At 40.7% G+C, this 20,250-nt stretch overlaps 1 protein-coding gene across 1 annotated transcript; it reads right to left on the reverse strand.

The window, feature by feature from the left end:
- Nucleotides 1-4,141: 4,141 nt before the first annotated feature.
- On the reverse strand, nt 4,142-11,929 carry shha (sonic hedgehog signaling molecule a). Its single transcript, XM_077736204.1, has 3 exons — nt 11,167-11,929; nt 7,922-8,183; nt 4,142-5,713 (listed from the first exon to the last, which is right to left on the reverse strand). Exons 1-3 carry the CDS (start codon nt 11,467-11,469, stop codon nt 5,049-5,051), a joined length of 1,230 nt encoding a protein of 409 aa, XP_077592330.1. The 5' UTR covers nt 11,470-11,929; the 3' UTR covers nt 4,142-5,048.
- Between the last annotated feature and the right edge of the window lie 8,321 nt (nt 11,930-20,250).

Below are 20,250 nucleotides of genomic sequence, written 5' to 3' on the forward strand. Positions count from 1 at the left end.
AGCAAGTTGCTTAGTTACCAAATAAGCCAGAAAGCTTATTCTATGTATTTTATGGCATTCTGGATTCCATCTGGCATCGTAGTGCCCCCAAAAGGCCACTCTTGATATTACTACTCATATTTTTACGTGACATTCTTTGTCAATAATCGGACATATGTAAAAATATGTACAACGTAAAACAGAATGACGCCAATTTATTTTTTCTCCCCATTGGTTGAGGGCTCTCACTTTGATAAAAATCGGTATGTGCGTACATCACTTTAACTCACGATTGTACCCTAATGACCCTGAAGGGTGTCGCTAATAACAGTTAGGGAATTACTTCTTCCTGTGTGTACGTATTTAAAAAAAATTGAATCATTGATTGGCCTCGTCAATTTAGTGGTATTTCCTTTCAATTACCAAAACACATCAAAAGGCCTTAATCCAAGTTTGGCCGAGTCAAGCATGGAAATGATCACATTTAACATGTGCATGTGAAACTTGTGTATGTTGTACATTTGTTTTCATGGATTTTTTATGCTTTTTATTCCTTCAAGTGAAACATATTTCTCAAAGTTTCTCTTATTTTTTTGTTCTTTTGTTCAGATTTTGTACTAAATCCATTGGATTTTTTTATCAAGTACTGACAATGCCGGTTTTATAGGGTTATAGTGATTAATATGGATAAGACAGATGTTCTTGTTACACCATAAGTGATTCACATTGAATCGTTCTTCCATGTTTATTGAGGTATTTCTACATTAGATGCACTATTTTGAGATGTTTAACACACTTTACCTCTTGGTTGCACGTTTTGCACTTGCATTGGCTCTTAAATGTTACTTTACTGTCCTTTTTTATTTTTATTTTTTGCAGGGCCATCCTGATGATGTTCTGAAAATATTTTCTTAAACTATTAATGCATTTCTTATCTCTCTAGGTCACTACCCCTTCCAGATGTGCAGCCCAAGTTTTATGTATTTAGTATTTCCTCAAATAGTGGCTCTACATTTAATAGATGTCTTTAAAATTATAATATATAAACTGTTGGGGATATCTGTAACTATATAGTTAATGGTCTCCCCAGATTTAAACCCAATTTTGATTCTTACCAAAATAACAGCACTTAAGCAGTATTTCTGTTGAATTAGTTAAATAAATAAACCCCACCTGAGCCACTATATGAGGATTTACAATTGCCATTAAATGCAACGGTCTTTTAAATGTTAATGTTACTAACAATGGGCCCATTAAAGTACTAATAATAATTGTTAGTATTGCAAACTCAAAACCACTTAAGCTTTTTCATTACTATGCCTTCTGAGATGTATTTTATACACATTATGGAACATTTGCGTTACTGTAGTTTATTTGAAGTCATGTTACTTTAAAACTGGGTTCGATTTATTATTTTTTTTTTAATTCACTTCTTTTAAAAATCAAACTTTTTTGTTAACATAAATCCAACTTGCAACTGGCCCATATGACGGATACTTTCCGTAACGTCTACCTCAGCACAGGCTAATTTAGCTCCCCCCAGTTATGGTTGTTGCCCCCTCCAGATGCATCACTTGAAAATAATTCCTTGATATTAATTCTTATTCAGGTGCAGTTGTGGCATCATTTGCGACCTCCATTCCAAAAGTTTTTTTTTTTCAATGAACTAGAATGTTTTGATCAAATCAATAATCCATTTTTTCCCCCTCCTCAGCTTGTGGAGTCTTAACTGTGGCACTTTCTTACAGCACTTCTTCACCTGGCTGAACACCTGGTGTGAATCCACTGAGCACTTTTAATCTTTAACAACTTTACGTTTCTGTTTTCTCACACGTTTCTCCCCCTTTTTCCTCAACCTTGTTCATTAAAGACTTGTGTATCAAACAGGGTGGCCCCACCCCGGATCGCCACTTTGGATATGGAGCAGACTGGTTTACTCTAAAACCCACTGTACACTTTTCATAAGAGCTTTTGACGCACTTTTTGACATTTGGACTGGTGGTGGTTGGATTTTTTTTCTCCAATTTTGTGAAAAACAACAACACACCACGTGTTACTTGGTGTGGATGACTCACTGTTAGAAATCCAACTTATTTAATTTTGGAGCAAAACTTGTCAAATCGTGTTGCCATGTATGTTCAAACTGATGTTTTGACATAAAACAAACAACAAAATCAATGTGAATTTTTAACGGATGTTTTCAAAGATGTCTATTTTTCCAGTTTTAAAGACAAACTTGTTTGGTTTGAAATAAATATCAAATTGTGATGGGAAAATGGATCACGTTTTTATTTTTGTTTGAAATTATTAGAAAACACACTATTCCTTTGTTTTTGTTGTCCGTCAGCCCACAAGTCCCCCAAATCAATCTGTTGGTGCCTTCAAAGCAAGTCGTCCAGGCCCCAAGAGAGCAAAGCAGCCAAATTTTGACCATGTCTTTACCAGACAAGTCAATTTTAAAGTGCTTTCAAAACTAAGAAAATATCCCTTAAATCTGAATCAAAGCAAGTCTTTCCCAGACAAGCCAATTCTAAAGTGTGTCAAACCTGCAATGGAATGACTTTTTCCAGTCAATGTTTGCACGCTGTCATCCACTTTGGATGACGTCTCTCCGACGTCTCGACTGCGGAGAGACAAAAAAAAAGAAAAGCTGAGGAGGATCTCCTTTGTGTCGCTGGCTCTTGGAAACGGGGAGTTTTGTTTTTGCCGAATGTCAGACGCTCGGCGTTTGCAAAATGTCAACATTAGTGAAAGGCACTTGCTCTCGCCTTGTTGAGCTGCGAGGCAGACTTGAGGGCCCCTGGGGGGATTAGAAGGGAGGGCACTGTTTACCTGCTCCCAGGAATGCCGCCCCTCATGCACGCGCCTTTGTATCCGTGTGCAGGGACCCGGGGGTCACACTCCATGGTGGAGACGGACCACCTCGCCCCTCCAAAAAAAGTTTCCACCTCACAATATCAACAAGTACACACAATGTGGGCGACCTGAGAGCAGGACGTGGAATTCCTGCTCGTGTTGCAACACTTCTTAACTGTGGCCTGGTTTACCTTGTTTGAAGACGTGCCTTTAATCATTTTAGGAATGCTCTGTTTCAGTGCCATTGACAGTTAGAGATGTCCAATCCATTTTGACTGGGAGCTTATAATGGGTGGGTTGTCTGTCGCGTTCAGTGACTGCAAATTGAAATGGATTTTTAAAGTATTTTGGGTCTTCACATTTACCTCAATAACATTTTTTATGTGCATAAATCTACAGAGTGAAATTGCTCACAAGTAAATAGTGCTCTAAACATTACAAAGTTTCTCATGTGACTGAGTTTGGACTTGAATTTTTGGCTTGTTCTTTTCTTCCAGATGAGACAATGTATTACATTAAGACTGCTACATGCTGTACTACTACTATTCATCCACAGGATGTCAGGTTTGTCCAACCTTAGACAACTATTCTTGCCCAAATATTCCATAATAAATTCCACACTTTGCAATGTGGCTTGAAACTGGCGATTGGGACGTTTGGGGACGTCACGGTAGTTTTAATAAGCCCATAAAGCGTTCAAAGGAGTCCAACAAACAGGCTTTGTGTGCACTGAGATGGAGCTTATTTGCAGAGGAGGGCAAAGCTCGTCACATTTGACGAGAACGCTCCAAATTTCACATGCATGCAAAAGGTTTCTCATAGTGCAAAATGTCCATTTTTGGTGGCCCTGCGTTGTTATGCTCTTTCTCGTCAGTGAATAGATTCAGACAAAGACATAACTCCCAAGATTGAACACATTTTCTTTATCATTTTCGTAATAAACATATAAATAATAATCTCTAGAAATGTGTTGTCGACACATCGCCCTGCTATGAAAGTTAACTTGTATGCTCTGTCCATATATATATGTATATATTTATATATGCATGCATATATACATATACACATACATGCATATATACATATACACATACATGCATATATACATATACACATACATACATATATACATATACACATACATGCATATATACATATACACATACATGCATATATACATATACACATACATGCATATATACATATACACATACATGCATATATACATATACACATGCATATATACATATACACATACATGCATATATACACATACATGCATATATACATATACATACACATATATAATCCATACTGTGCATCTGCCGCATATCTATTAAAACTATTTTCCTATGGTTATTAGCCTTAAAAATATGGAAGAAAACAAACAAAAATAATTTTTAGCACATTTACATGACTTACTCATTCATTTATTCAACGAAACAGCACAATGTAGCTGTTACCGAATTGTCAAAATCTGCAATTCATTTTTTTTCTCAGAGGAAAAAGAGACAACATAAAATGAACAATGGCTACAAAAACAAATGAAATAAGAAAATGCAGATATGAGGCAGAATATGTCCTTCTCTGGCAACACTCCAAAAGTACTTTTTTTCCAACACTTTTTCCAATACTACCGTATTTAAATTAAAATATATTCTCATATCTTTACACTATTTGAAATTCGGTAGCGATCAGTCAAAATCTAATTTACAATTCTGTGTATAAAAATATAACTTATGGAACCCCGCCAAGTTTGATCTACCCCAAAATATAACAGTCAGTTGCACACATATATTTATATTTATATATATATGCACATTATGAACATTTCAACCTGTCAAGAGTTAGCTTTGCCTTCTTTCTCCTTGCCTTTAATGTCTTTTTTTTTTATCTTATCTTGATCCTTGGTTTTGCATCGGACATATACAAAAATAGATTATGCACACATTTCAACACAGCCATCAGTTCATGTGAGAATAAATTACTCCAACTTTTTTTCTTTCTCTCTTTTAAGGCTCCATTCGTTCATTGAAAGGGGGGACGCGTCATCATCATAATATAGAAAAGTCACAGAAATAATAATAAATATCCCATCATCATCATTATTATCTCCACCTGCATGGGGCCTTGGTCAAGTTTTTTTTTTTCATTTTTTAATTATTATTATTTCATCTACTGAAGAGTCCTACTATTGTTTTCTTTTAATTGTTTCAGCTTGGCACGCCGAGCGGATGCAAGAACTGGGAGTCCAAGATCCACGTGCCCAAGTGGTAGAGCGCCTTGGAGTACCAGTGCACGCCGTCCTGGTGCGTCGAGTTGGCGGCCTGCGCGCCGGAGAGCATCGCCGACAACCGGTAGGCGAGCCGAAGCGGCGCCAGGGCCCAGTGCGCCAGTTCGTGGCTTCTTACCACGGCGTAGCACGATGCGAGCACCCGATCCACCACCAGCGTGCCCTGCGCGGTCACCGGGGCGTACGAGCCCACCCGTACCTCCGTCCACACCCTGGCCACGATCGCCGGCCTCAGGCGCTCGCCGTCCGGCACCAGCACCACCTGGCCCGCCTGCACGTCGCTGGCGAAGATCGCCGATGCTCCGCGGCCCTCGGTGGCGTTGCTGACCACGAAGAGGAGGTGCGCGGCGGTTAGGGTAATGCGGTGGCCGGCCTCGGTCTCCACCACATGGAAGAGCCGCCGTGTGTCTGAGTCCCGGTCGATGAAGGTGAGGAAGTCCGTGAATAGGAGCTTGCCATCGGCGTCTGCAGCCAGGATTTGATCGCCGCTCTGGAGGTCCTTTACCGGCTTGCTGGAGCCGTCCCGGAGGGTCACCGTGGAGGAAGCCGGGAAGCAGCCTCCAGACTTGGCGGCCACAGAGTTTTCTGCCAAAGTAAACAAAACACTATTTTTACTATTGTTATTCAGCGTTGTTCAATTGTTGCATTTACACAGTTGGAGAAACTAAGGGAAAACAGTTTAATTAACTTTTTTTACAGTTTAGTTGTTGATGCAAAATGAACATTTTATACAAAAAATAGCAGTAAAAGTTTGTAAAAGTAGATCATTTTAGGAACATCACTGCTTTAATAAGTTGATTCACGTTTAAAGTGAATGCAAACATTTACCAGGCTGGGATCCATTTATTTATTTATAAAATAGTGTCATGTTATTTAAGTTTTAAGTAAAAAAAATGCTTAAAAATTAAAATATATTTAGGAATCAACTTAAAACAAGTTAATATCATTGTAAAAAGAATTAAGTTGATATTAAGTATAAGCCAATTGATAACTTGCTCCACTCGGTTACATACAAATAAGTGATGCTACTCAGCAGGTGCACATGTTGTGATTTGCATTGCAATAAACAAACAAATGCTAAAGTTTACATTTTGTGCAGCATTGGTCTGCCATTGAGTAAAAAAAAAAATCTGCACATTGTCAATTTTCCAAATCCTGAACTATATACATGTATAATTTGAGTGTTTTTGCCAAATGTTCCTCCAACACTGATTCTTTCCTATGAATACAGAGCTCCCTCAACCAATCAAAAATCAATTCAGCCCTTAATCCATGTGATGAGAACACACAACTCCTCCAAAAGTTCCTGAATGAAGTAAGTAAAAAAAAAAAAAGAACATCCCTTGCCCCTCTGGATGCGTATTGGCCCGCTCCATGCTGTCTGAGACGGCCAAAATAGGCTGGGCTCATCTATTCTTAATTAAAAAACCTAATAAGGAGCAGTCATTGTCATTCAAAAGCAGCTTGTGGACAGCCAAAGAACACTTTTTTTTCTTTTTTACATCCCCTCCCTTCAAACTTCACCCTCCTTTGTATATATTTGCTCAGGTGCAAGGACCTCTATGTGACAATTCACACAAACAGGCGACTCACCAATGACTATTTACCCTGCGAGGCTCTCCACTTGTAGATTTGAATTTAAATGAGGGCCCCCGGACTCCTTAAATGCTCGCGCCCACGTCCCCCCCTGCCCCACCGCCCGTTCGGCTGCTTTGTGACTCGTCTTGATGACAATAATTTTGGCCTTGGTGGAGGCTCTCCACATACCAGTCTCTAGGATCACACTTTATGTAGGAGGGAGGAGGGGGTCATGCTCAGAATTTTGCAGGGGAGGGGGTGCTTTTAATCTTCTTTTAAGATTCACAGGCATGAAATAAGGTGACAACCCACAAACCAGATTTGGTCCAGAACGATTGGACATTGTTCGCCACCAAATCCTTTTGGTAAAGTCGCCTGACCCCTGGATGACACGTCAGGGGCCGGCCTATTTTGCGATGCCGCAAAGTGTGCGCTGAATGATTAATCGGAGATTTATCGGTTCATTTGGAGACTTATGAGTGGAGATTTTTCTCAATGGTGCAAAAACAGCTACTTTATATTGGTAATTTTGCATTAGGGGATGGATCTCATCTACTTGAACAGCATTTTGGATTCATGTAGAAGCTGTGTCAAAATTATACTGGAATTATAGTAGATTATTGATATGAATTGTGTCTTTGAATTTGGTGCATGGGGTAAACCTCATAACCTAAGACACATACTTTCCATATTGCAGTTTTTTTTGAGAGGGGCAAGTGCCAAATTGAGGTGAAATGGCACTAAATTGCAAAAAGTATAGTAAGTTAAAGTTGAATTATTTTTAAAAAGTAAACAAGTAACCTTATTTTTCAGGTGGAATCCTAGAATTTATCATCAAAATGTGGTACTATGATGAGATAGTGCATGTTCCCTTCATAAATCAAAATATGAGACTTGGAATTCACCTGCTAATAATTCACATCTTTCCCAGGTAACCTTGAGTTTTGTTTTCCATAACTTTAAATGGTAGTAATTGTCTGAGATTTATTCCTAAATTTAAATGTGTTGATTTTTATCTGTTGCAGCTCATTTGTAGGTACAGTTTTCTGCAATTTGTCCATTGAACATGCTTGGAGCCAAAATATCCAATGTCTTTGAAACTTTTTACTAGTTGAATGTCTTTGACAATGATATATGTCACCAATTCTTTTTTTATGACATTACATTTGGACATATTTTTTTTAATTAAGTTTTCTTCATCATCTTTCAGCATACCTGCTTTCACCGAACAGTGGATGTGAGCTTTGGACTCATAGTAGACCCAATCAAAGCCGGCCTCCACTGCCAGCCTGGACAGGGTGCCGTACTTGCTCTTGTCACGGTCCGATGTGGTGATGTCCACCGCTCGGCCCTCGTAATGGAGGGACTCCTCAAAGTGGTGGCCGTCCTCGTCCCAGCCTTCGGTGACTCGTAGCTTGACGCCGGGCCATTGGTTCATCACGGAGATGGCCAATGAGTTCAGCTTGTCTTTGCAACGCTGCGAACAAGACAACGGAGCGGTGAGTTTTGTGGCTACGGCACCTTTACTTTTCTTACGGTATAACTTATAGTAAATCTTGCAAGGGCTTTTCACTTATGTTTAAAAAACATTCATAATACACTAAATATGCATTTTAAATTCTTACATTAGCATCTTCTCTAACCTCTATAATACTGTTACACAGGGTTTATTTTATTTTAATAGGAACAAACCTGTAGTTTTATCCTCATACCCCCATCCATCATTTTAGCTTAGTAAAAAGTCCAAGTATTGTCCAAATAATTATAGTGAAGATTCTTTGGAGTCCCTTCTGTGTCCTTAATAGATAAATCTAATGACCAAGGAACCTATTCTCTACCCCTGTATACTCCCAAAATACCCCCAGATCTGAGTTTTTTTTTTTTACCACAAAACAGTAACATAATAGTATAATGGAAATGTTATATTCAAGTGTACATGACATATTTTAGCCATCTACATTGCACCATTTTTCTGACAAGGTAAGTTTTGATTCATACTTTTAACTTGTGATCAGTGAGTAACTAAATTGATGTCATATTTGCATTAGAATTATTTATACCGGAGGGACTAACAATTTGAAGATAGTAGTAAATTAGTGTAAGACTAGACTCTCACCCGAGGGCACACATATTATCTGCAACAGTAGTTCTACTTGTGGTGTAGTACTTATAAGCCTATAATGTGGGCTATCCCTTTTATTTGGGTACCTATTTGGGCCCTTAGTGCACCCCGCTCTATGCACCCTGTACACTTGTTGGAAAAAATAGTGTATATTAGGGATGTCTGTTTGGGTACAAAATGTTTGGAGGTAGACTTTATGATGAGATCTGACATTATGGACATACACGTATCATTTTGCTGTGTGAAGTGTACAATTGAAAGGCAGTACTTGAGGATTTTGGAAGAATGAATGTAAATGTTATGTTTGAGGCTCATCTTGAGGTCTTGTGAGAGCTTTTTTTGGTTGTTCAATGTATTTCTATTAGAACAGTTGTTGGTTGCTGAGACAATGTGAAGCATTGGGAACTTAAGCATGTTGGCTATGGTTCAGATTTTCCTGATGTAACGGTTAAATGTGAGCGTGCATTTTGATTCCTCAGCACCGATAGAGATAGAGAGTGGAAAAAAAGCCCTTCATGAAATATTGATAAGAGCCCACATTCGCTTCACTGCTCTATAACATATGGGTCTCCCTCCCCTCTTTCTCCTTTCGACGTTGACATGCAGTTAAACGGGACTATCGTATTGTCAAGGCAGCAGGTGATCGTTTAGGATAAATTGCGTCCACTCGGGGTGCTCGGCCTTCTCCCAGACAACTTCCTCACACTCCAGTCATATGTCAAATAAAACCGTCACAAAGAAGCTTTTCAGAGCACCACTACCATTCTTCTGGCGCAGCAAAGTCTTATGGGGTCTGAGTCGGGTGGGGGGGACGTGACGTGCCTCCTTAAGTCGGCTGCTGACTGACAGACTTGCGAAATGTCCACAAAGTCTCCCCCTTTCTCTTCTCTTTCTGCACATATATCAGCCACTGCAGCTTTATGAGCATATCACACTTGTAGAATGCATTGCATTAAATGCAGAACCCCCCTCCATACCAGAAGGGGGAGCACATTCTAAGTGAGCCGTAAAGGGCCCCTATTTATTAATTCATTAGGTCGTGTGCCGCAAATCAAGCCCAATTCTGCTCAGCCACCGTAAAGCCCGGCTGGATGCCCCCCACCCCACCCCCGGACTTTGTGCTTTGGGAAAGAGGGGGTTAAACTTGCCCAGCAGCAGCAGCCAAAGCTCTTAATCTGTTTCCCCAAATGATTCGGTTGGAGGAAAAGACTTCTCGGCTACCTGTCGGCTCAAGCGGCGTTTTTTTGACAACTCCCGGGGAAGATGATTTCACGCTTAATTTGACCCCCTCCCGCCCCTCGTCAATTAAGCTTTACTGCGTGGAATCAAGCGTAAAACTGACACACTGGTTCGGAGCTAATTGAGCTTGTAGCCCATGCGTTATTTCATTTAGGGCAATCTTGTTAGGAAGATTGCGGGGGACACCAAGGACGCAAAATGTATTTATTTTACACTTGAGGTAGCTTGTCATGTGTCAAAATATGTGCGGCAAAGCCCCTCAAAACCCAGCCGCGTGCGTAAAGTCGCGCAAAAAACAGCCTGAATAAGCCATATAACGTGACCGCGTGCTCGTGAGAACGAAAGATGACTTAGCATTATTAGGAAATGAGCTTTAAGCACAAATATAACCTTGATTTTAGAGAGGTGCTGATGGGAATTATGGGATACAACCAGATAAATGGTCCAAATGCAATTTTGGGTTTAAAAGCAAATTTTTCAAACACATGCGTGGCTGAGTGAACGCGAGGATGAGATGCTCTCACGGGGTGGGGGTGAGGCTGGGGTGAGGAACGACCGCACGCACGCACGGTGAATATTTCATCTCGGGTCCTCATCAGGACCACCAGCATCCACATCAGGACCACCAGCAACCAATGGAGTTTAGGAAGAATTAAACATCACCTCTAAATGCTCTCGAAACAACAAAAAAAGCCAGAAAATGAGTCCATCTCGCTATTTTTTTGGATGAAATAGAGCAGCTGGAGGAGGATACAAATATAGATACGAGGAACAAGGCGCGCACATGAATATTTTAAATCCACTGTCACCTAGCATGAAGGCCGAGCGTCCCTGACTGTCCGCATGCGCTCTGCCGCGTGGATATCTTTTTTATTTTTTATATCGAGAGAAAAAAAAAAGGGAGAGAGATCGGATATAAATAAATAAAAAGTGCAGGGTCGGTTTCGGCTGCGTGGAGCCGTGGATAATGCGCAGAGTTCATCAGGGGGGTAAAAAGACTTCACTTTGGACGTGCGCAATCGGGATGACAAGGAGATGGAGAAGGGTGGGATGGGGGGGATTTTTTTGGGGGGGAAGGGGGTGGTTTTTCCACACTCACCTGAGTCATGAGCCGGTCGGCGCCGGTGTTCTCCTCATCCTTGAAGATGATGTCCGTGTTGTAGTTGGGCGTGAGCTCTTTAAATCGTTCCGAGTTGCGGGTGATTTTGCCCTCGTAGCGCCCACTGGCCCCCAGCGTCTTTTCAGCTACGTTGGGGATGAATTGTTTGTAGGCTAAGGGGGTCAGCTTCTTGGGGTGCCTCCTGCGCCCGTATCCCCGGCCCGGCCCGCATCCCATGCTGGGGGACACCGCCAAGGACGAGCACGCGACGGCCACCAGGACGAGTCTGCTCCACAGCAGCATGCTTGGAGAGGGGGGAGTGGGGGAGGTGGAGGAGGAGGAGGGAGGGGGAAGGGAGGAGGAGGGAGTGGAGAGGAGAGGTGAGGAGGAGAGGAGAGGACAGGAGAGAAGAGGAGAGGGGGGTGTGTGTCCTTCAGGAGGTGGCCGCCTCTCGGTGCGCCTTTCCCGGCTTGCTCAAGCCTCGGCGCCCTTGTCGCTCGCCCCCCTCCTGGTTCGCTTCTGCGGCAGGTGCGGAAATGGACGTCGGTCTCAGAAAGGGGCCAGAACATCCAAGCAGGCTTCTTTGGAACCCTCTGTTTCTTCTTATTCTTCTTCTTCTCCTTCTTGTTTTGGGGGGATTTTAAAAGAGAAGAAATGAAAATGAAATAATAATGAAAAAAAAATAGAAAGCCACGCCGGATCTTCAAGTCGAGCTGCAGCCGCTTGTGTGAGGCGACCCGCTTTTTACTGCTTTGTATTATAGCAGCGATCTATAGCAAGGGGAGGGACTTGATTGGCTCGCCCTCTTCATGTTAGCCCACACCACACACACACTCACACACTCATACTCACGCACACGAACGCCCACACGCGCACACACACGCACAAAAGCAAAGATTCCTTCCACCTGCATATGTTGCGTCGCTGGGAGGGGCTCTTCCATGGGAAAACACCAATTATACAAAAAAACGCTTCTTGCAGAGCTTTCTGCCATGAAGACCCCTCCTGTCCACTTTCACGGAATGTGTCCAAGCAGTTCGTGCATGCTTAATGTTCCCAATGTGGCATAACATGACTAAATGAGACCCCTCGCCCACCCCTCACTCGTGCGCCCTTGTTGCGCACATACGCGCGTCAAAGGCACCCAAAATGCAACCAAGTCCAGTTGCGTTCGATCTTGCTTGTAGTCGGGTTCTGGGGTTGTTTGGATTTGTATGGCTGTTCAAAATTAAGATTGTTGGCGTTTTTGGATAAGTTTCTCAAACTGAGGGTTGTGGACTGAAAATTGCTCGTGACTAAGATTTTTTGGGGGTCACACTTGGGGATGAAAATGTAATTTCTTTACTTTTTGTGTATTCCTGTAGAGTTGAAATAGTTTTTATTTTCGAAAATAGTCTATATTTATATTGCAAAACCATATTCTACTACCTTTGCATCATTTTTGGACCAAGGAGATGAGGATAAAGGAATGTAACAAAGTATTGTATAAAGTAATGACTTTTTATATAATTTTAACCGCAAAGCTAAATACCTCTCCCTATTTTAGAAGGTACCCATGATTAAAACATTCCTCATAATTCAAACAACTATTAAAAAATGTGTGTAAAAAATATGTCCAGAAAAAATGGTAAAATAACATAATTCACAAACTATCTGTTGTTTAAATTCTATCCATGTAGTAAGTTAGTGTCAAATAATTGTCAAAAGCGTGCACGTCATTTGGACGCCACCACCGTCCTGCCAGCATGGCGGCCCATGCCAGTCTTTCTCTGGCTGCACTTTGCGTCTCATTAAAGCTCATCCTGGCTGACCTCCATCTTGAACGGCGGGCCAAAAGATGGCGTGCACGCTTGGCAAGCTGCTGAGATGCTGCACTCACCATTTTTTAGTCGGGCTTGTTCGATATTTACGACCCATACGGCAATCAATTATAGAACTGGAACAAATGCTCGCTTTTGCCACCCACTGGACTGGAGTGGAATATGTCGTTGGACTTTATCGGCTTCAGTGGTGCTCGATAATATATTTTTTTCACCCCCCAAAAAACAATGACACTCAGGTGGCATATGTGAATCATTTCTATTTTGGTGGGGCATTGACTGGAGTTGCCACCTCCTCCCGCGCCCAATTAGCACGTTAAAGCCTCCACATGTCGGAATGTTTTGTAACATTGTTAGACGGATTAGGAGTGCGGGAATAATGGTGCACAAATATATAAGTAGTATCAGGCTTTCGGGGTTGTTTGTCTTGGCGGCAAATAGGATTTCCTATTCTCCACAAAGTGCAGTGGAATTGTCTTGTTGGGTTGTGAGGGGTGATGGGGAGGAATTAAGTAGAAATACTTTGTAGTTTTACCTGAGTATATGGTGAATTTGGGTGATTTTTAAAATTTTTGTTTTACTGCTCCATAAGTTTAATATGCTTCTAATCTTGGGAGTCTTCAACTGATTGACTTAACTTGGTTCCTATTGTGATGCTATAGTTCAAATGAATTGGATGTGTATTGCAGTAAGTGGTAGGGAATGAGGTGAAAAGGTTTTGTCTTTTCAGAAAACTGTAATTGTTGGATGAGATGTCACAAATATACCAAAAAAACTACATTGTTTTCAAGTTGCATTGCTATTAGCTAATGTAATATGTTATAGGATATGTCAATATTCATTATTCAACTTCTTTCATAACTATTGTATTCAAACTGGATCAAACTGAAAAAGTACTTTCTGAAAAAGTCTCATTTGTTTATTTTCAAAATACGCTTAGATGTAGTTTAATACTTTCATACTTTGTATTCCTTCTTAAATCACTAATATCAGAAGACATTCCTCTACTTTTTTGCACCTATTTGTCCATATACTGCAAGAATGGACTGGTCCAAGATATTAACCATTTCTTCCAAGTATCTCCTCACACGAGTACTTGAGCTTCTCTGAATTGTGGATTGAAGGCAACCATAGTGGAAACGCGGCGGTCAAAAAGCCTGACAATGGCAATGTCACAATACAGTAAATGTTGGAATCACAGCTCGGCGCAGAGTGTAAAGACTTTTTATTTGCTCTCCTTGGGGCCGCTCCCAATACTTAAACATTAAACGGCGAGGCTAGACAGCCACAGCCACTTTGAACTCAGGTGAAAGAGGGCCAAAGGGGGGGTTGGGGGCGGAGTTAAAGCCCAGGTTGCGTGCGCAACTTCATGAATGACACCTGTTACATTTCATAAAACAAAAAAACTAAATTTTTATGGTTAAATGGAGTCAGTCAGAAGATTTTTGACATGGTACATTTTTTGTAACATTTCAAGATGGTAGCATAGGCTAAGAAAACATTGATTCACCGTGGCTTTAAATAGCAACGCCGGCAAAACGAGCATTGGAAATTAGTCGTAACATGCCGTCTCGCCATTGTTTTTCCTTGGGGAAAGCATAGTTAATCCCAAAGCGGCGTTCTAACAAAACAACACACGACGTCGGAGAAGTTCGTGCAATTCAAACAAGAAATGGCGGCGATGGGAGGCGCGCTCTAGCCAGGCGGGCATGCCCGGACAGGGGGGCCATATTTGTTGGGGCGTCCGTGGGAGGTCACATTCGGGAAAATAGTACAAAAAGTGAGAAAAATGTTTTAGCTTGCGCTTAAAAAAGGCATTTTATAGAAAGATGGAGTTCTTTTTTTATAGTAAATATCTTGAAATGTATCTTTAAGATACAGTTAACGTTAAATAAAGTGATAAACTAGATTTCTAATGACATTTTAAATTATATGTATGGCGAGTACCACCTAAACTGTTCAGGTATTTTTATTTTATTTAAAAAGACATAATCACTCATCATATGCTAGTTACATTTTTTAAATTGATATACTCAGAGAAAAAATGGAAGTTTGTTTTAAAATTTAGATTAGAAACAATAACAATGGACGTTCTTTTCAGTCTTATTTCCAAAAATGTTTATTTCAAGGCTTTTTCTAAGGATCTCTAACTGGGCTGCCATTTGACACCTGACCGAAAAATCCTGACGACCGTGGGGGTGCTGGAGCCTATCTCAGCCCCTCCGGGGTGGAAGGTACACGTCACCAATGGCAATGGGGCGATAAGAAAGAAAGGTGCCCTTGCAAAGCGCGTGAGTCTATTTAGGAGCACGCCAGTCCAGGTGAACGTAACTCCGCCCACACGTCTGTAGGTGGGAAACCCCTCGCACTCTTTATCTCTACTGCCTTGGAGCAAAAGAAAGAAAATCTGAAACGTTTTTCCCACTGCGGGGCGGAGCGCCTTTAGGAAGAAAATCCACTTCAGAGGCCAGACGATCATAGGCGACTGGCCGCGTGCAGGTGGCAGACTTGATCACGTGATCATAAAAAGCACTTTTATTCCTTGCTCGTTAGATTTTTATTGTCGCTTTGCGCAGAGAAATTATGCGAAGCGAGTTTTGGCAGGGAGTTCTTGCGTAAATTTGGCGCTCTTTCTGATTTGAATGTTTAAAAGTCACTAAATTAGGAGATTAAAACGCTTTAGGATGTACGAAATACTGCAAAATTATGTGGAAAAGTAGATTTTGTGTAAAGTATATAGTGTAAAGTATTGAAATTTTAATGTCAATGTTAAGTACTAAAATCACTTTGAACATTACATATTATTTTAATTTAATTATTTTTTGTTTGAAAGGAAAGAGTTACCATGTCATAAAATACAATTATTTCAAAAACATCTTTCAATTATCATTTATTAGCAAAACGTATAGAGTTTGCATTATAACAACATTGAGTAAAATGTCCATGTATCATGAGTATAGAGCTGGAATATTGCAATATTTTTATGTTTGGAAAACACATTGCTTTAAAAAATATATTTAAAAAGAACATTTTAAAATAAATGCAACCCTTTTTTGTAATTTTTCCATTCACAACTTTTGCAAATGTATATTTTCTTTCATTTTCCGCTTCCTTTCATACAATATTACTATCATGACTACTCATTCCTCATAACTTAATTCAAATTTTTTTGAGTGACATTTTGGCCATCCTTGGACTTCATATTGTTCTCGTATTATTTAAACTTGAACTTTAGTGATATTTTCCGCCTATAGCGCCGCCCTGACGCCTCGGCATGCCCCCAGCCACGTGCCCATGGTTGTTTTCAGAGCTTTCCGGGCATAAAAGTTTATTTCCCCATATCCATGATTCAGCATTTTTGCCTTTTGGGCCAAAAATTTGGCGGCTCTAGTGTTTGGCCACCTCCTCCCGTTTGCGCAGCTCCCCGAAAAATGGCGCCGGGGTGCGTAAAAGCTCACCCACTTGCTAGACTGGAGGCCAGGCACTCAAAAATGTGTTGAATGTTCCTACTTTGGTGCTTTTGGGGAAAAGTCGTGGGGGAGGAAGGACAATGGGCGCTTGCTCACTCCAAAGGCTTTGGCGGCACGGCCGATACGCCGTTGAATCATATCGTCTTGACTTTTCACTCAGATTGGACTTCCTGCCCGTGTTTTTGTTCTTATCTGCTCGTACTCTGACCCCGCCGAGGCTCTGCCTATAAAAAGGAATTAAGGCCAATCTTCAACAAAAAGCGGCTTCTCATCACTAACGCAATCGACGTTTGAGTGCATGGGGTGAAATGGTTCTTTTATGGAATTCAAAAGGGATATTTTATGATTACATAGTTTAGTAGTAGCCTAACACGGTTAAAATATGAACTGTTGTTGTCCTCACTTTATAAATTTCATCTTTTAAAGTATTCAACATATTTTAGAGAAAATGTATAAAATGCCCTCATTTGCTAAATGCTCAATTTACACAATTCTGTATTTCAAAATAAAAATCCCTAAATAAATGCAACTTAAGTAAATAATACAACAAAAACAATGATTTTCCACAGTCACCATATATGCAAATGTTATTGGTATTTTTTTTCCAAATTTTCATTCAATTTGCAACTTAAAGGAGACTTTTTACTTCTCAATCTCACCCATTTCTCATATTATCAAATTATTAAAATGTGAGAATATTTTAAAAATAATTGTGACCATTTCTAAAAACAATAAATAATAAAACAATGTTGTACATTACAAACAAAACATTATTTTTTTTTACATTTCAAAGTTTTCTGCTCATTAATCTTCTGAAAACTAGTTTTCCCATTCACTACTATTTTGCATGTTTCACATTTCCATCCAAATTTAATTTCCCCACTGTTATTAACTAAAAACAACAATCCCCAAAAATGTTATGCCACTCACTACCACTTGTAGACCTTCTATCATTCTACAGAACAATAAACCTGCACCAAACATGGCCGTTTATTTTCTCCTCGAAATGAGAAGGGTTCACAGAGTTTCTCAGCCTTTTCTCCTGTTTTTTTAAACATAATCAGCATGAGTGTTAATAGCGTGCGGCTCAGGGAAGTTCGCTCAACTATGTTAAGAGCATTACTGCAAGTAAAGGCAATTACAATGGGGATGATGTTTGCATTTTTTAGTGGAAAAAGTCTATTCAAATGCTATTATTTATGTGTCCTCCTGTATCATGGCAAGAACCAAGGGTGAACCTGTCATTGGACTACGATGAAGTCATCACCTAGAGATGATTTGGGGAGCCTATAGGGGGCACTGGGGGGCTAATCTAACCCTGAGCTGTTGTTCTGTGCTTCCATTCACATGCTTGTTTTTAGGCTGGAGTCAAAGTTGATTTTCCTTCCCTGAGATCGAACTGCTTTTCTCCGTGCAATCAAAAAAACAGGGAGGATTTCTCGGAAAGGGGGGTTTCGCGGGGGGCTGAGGGTCCGCCATCAGCAATGTCTAATCAGGGCTTGATTGGCACCCTGCGTAGAATCGGCCTGTAAATCACCCGCGTGTCAAGTGCTCTTTAAACGGAATGGGAATCACGACATTTGTTCTTTTTAAGCGTTTTTTTTTCACTTTCGATGCTGTGGTGTTTAATGCCTAAAGGAATAGTAGAAGCATAATGATTTGGAATTTGATTGGATTTAATGTTGCCTCACTGAGTGGACGCCTTTTGAAAGGCTGTATTTAATCAAGGCACTGGTTTACAGGGTTTAGGAAAGAGGTTTAAATTTGTACTTGCTCGCTAAAATAACAACAATGGAATTAGCCCAGACTATTTTTCAGTTCCCCAATTGCACTATTTGTATACAGGAATATTCTCTCTTGGATTAAAGTCTGTATTTGGACCAGTTTTGTACAAACCTTGGTTTTTGGAGGCATTTGGGCGCCATTTTATCAGTCATTGGCGGGTTTGACTTCACGATATTCGTTCCATTTCTCCGATGTTTCCAATGGAACGCCAACATTTCGTCTTGGGGGAAAGAAACGAACAAAGCCCGCCCGGTGTTGTGTGTGCACACGACTAATGTAGCATGCCAGCACCGAGTGTGACAAAGACGAATGAGGCAACGAAAGAGGAGGGGACGCTTCAACAGCGCTCGACCCTCCGACACCAATTAGCAGATTGATTACGCGCCCGAGAGACGAGCGGACGCACGTCACTCGGCACTGCGCGAGGCCAACGACAGGAAGAAGGGTTGGCTTTTTTTTTTTTTTTAACCCGTGTACTTGGAATGCCAAAGCTGGGAAACAAGAGGCGGATCCAGGATTGCCATACAGAGGCAACCATCCGTGCGGCGGGTGCGCGGCGACACCCTGGAACGTGACGGATGTCGGGGAACCTCGGCTAATGTGTGCCACTTTAGGGCTGACGATTATACTTTGGTGACCGGCAGATTAGATTAGAGATCCAGTTGTGAGCAAAATGACAATGGCGGAAAGTCAAAATGGCCAATTTTGTAGAATTTTGTTGTTGTTTTTTGTAGTTTAGTAGTTAGATTGATGTACTAAGTTTTGGGGGGCTCACTGGCAAGGTGGATTTTTTTTTTTTATAGATGATGATAATTGGGTGAAAATTTAGGAAAGAAAGTCAACAAAACACGATTTTTTTGGAGACTTTTTGTGGGTTTGTAGTTGATAGATTTTCGAACTACATTCAGGTGCTGAATTAGTTATTACTATTAGTTAAAACATAAAAGAAGCTCAAATAAACATTGTTTTAGATCTAGAAAAACATGGACTTTTCAGGGCCTTTAATCCAGTTCTTTTAATCCATTAATTATAAAAAATCTAAATATTATATCTAAAATGGGCCTGCATAAAATCAAGTTGATGTTAATGTTCATCTAAAGTTCATCAGTAGTAGACATGAAGCATTTCACAGTCACATTTTTTGGCATCCATTGGACAAAATCCAGTAGGCTTTGTTGTTCGAGACAGCATCAGAGTCACGAGCAGGGGTCGTAGAGCTGAGTCGTCTCCGGCCGAGCCGTGATTCGATTTGGGAGCCATTAGGTGCTGCTTCTCTTCGGCCCGTACGGCGTACGGCGCTCGGCGCTATGGCTCGCTAAGAGGATGAGACCATGACATCACCTCTCTTTCCGAATACCTCCTCGGTGCATGAATGAATAGGAGAGAAGCAAAGAGAGCAATTTGGGAGATTAAAAACATTTGTGGCGCCTGATTCGGAAGATCTATGGCGTAGCGTTTTGCCCCTCTGGCGCACACACTACACTTTTCTTGTTATGAGCTTCAGACAAGGTCAAAGCTTATTAAAAAGTGGCCATTAACATTCCCTCTCTTCCTCCACCCGCCTGGCAATTATTTGCCAAGTCATGACGGAACGCTGAGCAATGTTTCTCATGAGTCACGGCGTTTTGTTGCATTTACACCTTTCCGTAAACGGTTGTAAGGTGGTCACAGGTGGGGGGAAAGATAGTAAAAAAAATAGTCGGATTTGTTGATGAAAGCGGTCTCATATGTGTGTTTATATATTTTCTCCCCATAATTTCTTAACTAAGTGCCATTTTTTAGAGAAGTAGTCATGTACATATTTATATACATATTTATAATGGGAGTATTTTAGTTTCTCTAACTATAATGTGGCTTTTGAGGTAAATAGGCTATTTTTTTAATAGAATATCATGTTTTGCCTTTGAATTTTTGATCATTCAATTCAAATATGTCAAATGACGTCTCCTTTATTCTCCTGCAAAGTCATAATCAGACAATAACTCATATTTTATGTTTCAGAATTGTAT

This window comes from Stigmatopora nigra, chromosome 16 (assembly GCF_051989575.1).
Source record: "Stigmatopora nigra isolate UIUO_SnigA chromosome 16, RoL_Snig_1.1, whole genome shotgun sequence".
NCBI classification, from domain to species: domain Eukaryota; kingdom Metazoa; phylum Chordata; class Actinopteri; order Syngnathiformes; family Syngnathidae; genus Stigmatopora; species Stigmatopora nigra.